Here is a 3609-nt window from a genome sequence, read left to right as displayed (position 1 = left end):
CGCCTTGAAAACATAACTTTACTTGGCGGAGTGATCAATTTGACGGTTGGATAAGATGTCACCCGATCACAGCTGTCACCACGAGAAGAAGAATAAGGGGATAATGTACACAAAATGTACAAAAACAGTGCTGATAAATATCTTTGCAAAACAAAACAAGAACGGCGGGGAAGAGCCACTTCCCGATATCAACAAAAATCTTCCCGACAGTAAAGAGGCGCGCCTTCTTTCCAGCTCAATACATGGCAGCACTTTTGCTTTGGACTTTCGAATTTCGAACTTGAAAATAGAAACTGACGCAAGAATCAGCAGAAGAGACCATCTTCTGATGACCAGAAAGTGTGGCTATATAGCCGAACTACACCATCGCAACCCCTGCAACGTAGAGGGGCGGGCAAAATCAGGTCTACCTTTTGGCGGAGAAACGCCCTACGAGGGGAAAAGGCGGAGTTGACAGATCCGATTGTTCGCTTCGATTCTGCTTCTGCACCGATTTGCCAGCTACCGAGAATTCCTTTTTGCCAATCTATTTAGCGAGAAAGTACCAAATACCAAACACAAACATCCACTAATTTGTTGTACTACTTTTAGAAGTCAACTTTAATCGTCACCGGTTTGAACTACCGNATTTAGCGAGAAAGTACCAAATACAAAACACAAACATCCACTAATTTGTTGTACTACTTTTAGAAGTCAACTTTAATCGTCACCGGTTTGAACTACCGGTAGCTTTTAAAGGTAAGAAAAGAAAAGAAGAGGAGGAGGAGGAGAATCACATCAACTATGTACAACAAACAAAGGAGAAGAAGATGTTAAAAAAACAAAAAAGGATCGAGTATATGTTCAGGTGAGTGAGTGAGTGTGTTTGTATTGCAAAGACAACTGTCTGAGAGGAGAGCTTCTGCTAAAGTGTTTGGTAGAGCTAGCAGTGAAGTGAATGAGTGAGTGAGTGAATTGGATCAATAAATAAATAGACAATGGACACCTAATGCTACGATTTGTGATGACGACTGTACACTAGAGCACATATTCTTTTTTTGGTGCAACAATACGTCCAGGACACATTGAGTGGGTGATCTTTGGTTGATTGCTGACGTGCAGTCCCAGCGAATGCAATGGTGATGTACAATGAGCAAAAAAAGTGAGTGAATGAGTGAGATTGCAAAAATGACAAAAAGGTGGGCTAAGTAGAAGGTGGTGATGATGATGAAGGACGGCTAGTGATGATGATGATGAGGTGGTGGTGGACTTAGTAGAGCTCCTGAAAGCTGAGCGGCAGCAGCCCACCTACAGAGTGGTCAGAGTGGTGGTGGGGGTGATGAACTCTTTGGTGAGGGTGACCAAAGCTGCCCAGAACGGATGCAGAGTGGTCCAGCAGCGAGGAGGTGGTGGTAACCGAAGACTGTGGCTGACTATGAAGAGAGGAGTTTGAAGTGGCAGTGGAGGTGTTGTTGTTGCCCAACTGACCACTACCTCCTCCACCTCCTCCACAGCTGCCACCATCGTGCATTGTGGAGGGTGACAGCGCCGAGGAGGGTGAGGGCGAGGAGAAGGGTCGGGTGGAGCCACCGGGGCTGCCGATGACGGTGGAGGGCGTCGAGGGGTGACCGAGACTGCCCAGCAGCGTCTGCCCGTTAAGCGACAGCTCCGGGCCGTCGGGCATCATTTTGAGATTGTTTCGCCTCCACTTGGCGCGGGCGTTCTGAAACCACACCTAAAAGAGTTGTGGTAGTGGTAGAGCGGAAGAGGAGCAAAAAAGAACAAAGTTGTTGTTTTGATTAATCGCAAACTAAACTCTCGTAAAGCACCAATCAGAAACTCTGACTGTGAACACAATTTCAGCTGCTCGAATGAGCTCGAANCTGTAAACACAGCTTCAGCTGCTCTAACGAGCGAGAATGTTTTGATTAGCTGTTGATTAATATTGTGCCAATGCGTGTTGCTAGCAAGGCTACCAGACATCCAGGCCAGCTAATTGAGCCTGATTTCTAACTACTCACTAATTAAACAAGGACAGAAATCAAAAAGTGCTAACTGTGGTCGTTGACACTGAACAGTGAGCAACAGCAAAGCAGTGTTGAGCAGAATAAAAAGCAATCTCCAGGCAACCCAAAACCAGCTCAGTGGACTTTGTGTTCATCATCAAGCAAACAAACAACTAACCTGCAGAACTCTCTTGGAGAGGCCGGTCTTCTGCGCCAGCTGCTTGAGATCCTTTGCATCAGGGTTCTGATTGACGGAGAAGTACGTCTTCATCGTCCTTAGCTGGTGGTGCTTGAAGGAGGTGCGCATCCGCTTCGTCCGCTGACTGGAGTGACTTAGGCCGCCCAGGCCGCCGCTGCTCGAACCGGACAGACAGGAGTTCTCGATGCTGGCCGCCAGACCGGATAAGGGGCCGCCGTCAAGAGATCCTGAAGAAAAAGAAGAAAGGTTTGGGTTCGAAGTTTTAGAAAACTTGACCATCACTTACCTCCAGGACTATGCGATGACCTGGCACCGGTGGGTGAAAGTGAATCATGCGTACATGAAGAATTATTACCGCCACCACTGCTGTTCAGCAGCGTCATCGAATCGTTCGCCTGCTGCGCCTCACTGCTGGCGCCCATTGTGTTCTTCCGCTTCCTAGGCCGCCCCTTTCGAATACTGTGCGGCGTCGTCGGCGACTGGCCATTGGGCGCTGAGCCGGGCGCTGAAGAGGAGGGCGGACCGGCGTTTCCACCACCACCACCACCACCACTTCCATGAATACTGAGAGGTGAGTAGAGGGAGGAGGAGGAGGTGGCGTAGGGCGTGGCGGCCAGGCTGCTGCTGCAACCGTCCGGTGGAAGATCGAGTGGGTGGTGAAGGAGAGAGGGATGATGGAGGGGGTGGTGGTGGGGATGCAAGGGGTGATGGTGGGGCAGATGAGGGTGCTGGTGGTGAGGGAGATGAAGGTGGTGATGAGGAGGACCTAGCAGAGGTGGTGAGCTAGGTCCATTCGGGTGCTGAAGGAGGTGGTGGTTGGGGTGATGGTGCAAGAGTGCCGCTCCGGCGGCTTCTGCCACCCCTGCAGGGCCTGAGGGGACGCCATTGGGTGAACTACTACCTCCTTCTCTTCCTTCTCTGGCACAACTTCCGCCAGCACCACCAGCACCTCCAGCAGCACTGCCACCTCCAGGACCTCCTCCACTGCTGCTACTACTGCTACTGCAGAGCATCTCATAGTGCGTCCGACAGTAGACGAGGCTGTCGCGAACGCCAAAGAGGTCGCCCTGGGCGAGGGGCGTGGCACACCAGGCGCAGGTAAAGCACTGGACGTGGTAGACGTTCTGGTCGCGGACGCGCATCACCAGCTCAGAGGCGTAGATGCCCTCGCCGCAGCGGCTGCACCGACGCATGCTGAACAGTCTGAGGAGTCAGGAGGAGAAAGAAAGAAATGAAATGAGAAAACGTTGGAATGTTTTTTGCCAAAGAGAGGAAAAAGGAAAGAAAGGAAACCGATTTTGCCGATTACAGTGAACGAGCAAGAAGGCTGAAGAAGGAAACAACAAAAACAACAGCCGTAGTTTTTTTTGCGGCACACTGGCAAGCAACATCGCTGAACACATGCTGCTGCTTTTCGAGCGGTCA

At 50.6% G+C, this 3609-nt stretch overlaps 1 protein-coding gene across 1 annotated transcript; it reads right to left on the bottom strand.

Moving 5' to 3' along the window:
- Positions 1 to 1473: 1473 nt before the first annotated feature.
- On the bottom strand, positions 1474 to 3383 carry LOC108354226 (LIM/homeobox protein Lhx2-like; the record flags this gene model as incomplete). The annotated part of the gene is made up of 5 exons (XM_017605418.1): positions 3196 to 3383; positions 2816 to 2950; positions 2471 to 2748; positions 2164 to 2411; positions 1474 to 1714 (listed from the first exon to the last, which is right to left on the bottom strand). Coding segments are annotated over exons 1-5 (1084 nt in total), but the record flags the coding sequence as incomplete, so codon positions are not given.
- Positions 3384 to 3609: the final 226 nt, after the last annotated feature.

Source organism: Rhagoletis zephyria, unplaced genomic scaffold (genome assembly GCF_001687245.7).
Source record: "Rhagoletis zephyria isolate East Lansing unplaced genomic scaffold, Rhagoletis_zephyria_1.1 Rzeph_scaffold_34229, whole genome shotgun sequence".
Classification (NCBI taxonomy): Eukaryota; Metazoa; Arthropoda; class Insecta; order Diptera; family Tephritidae; genus Rhagoletis; species Rhagoletis zephyria.
This window is presented reverse-complemented; position numbering and strand designations above follow the sequence as displayed.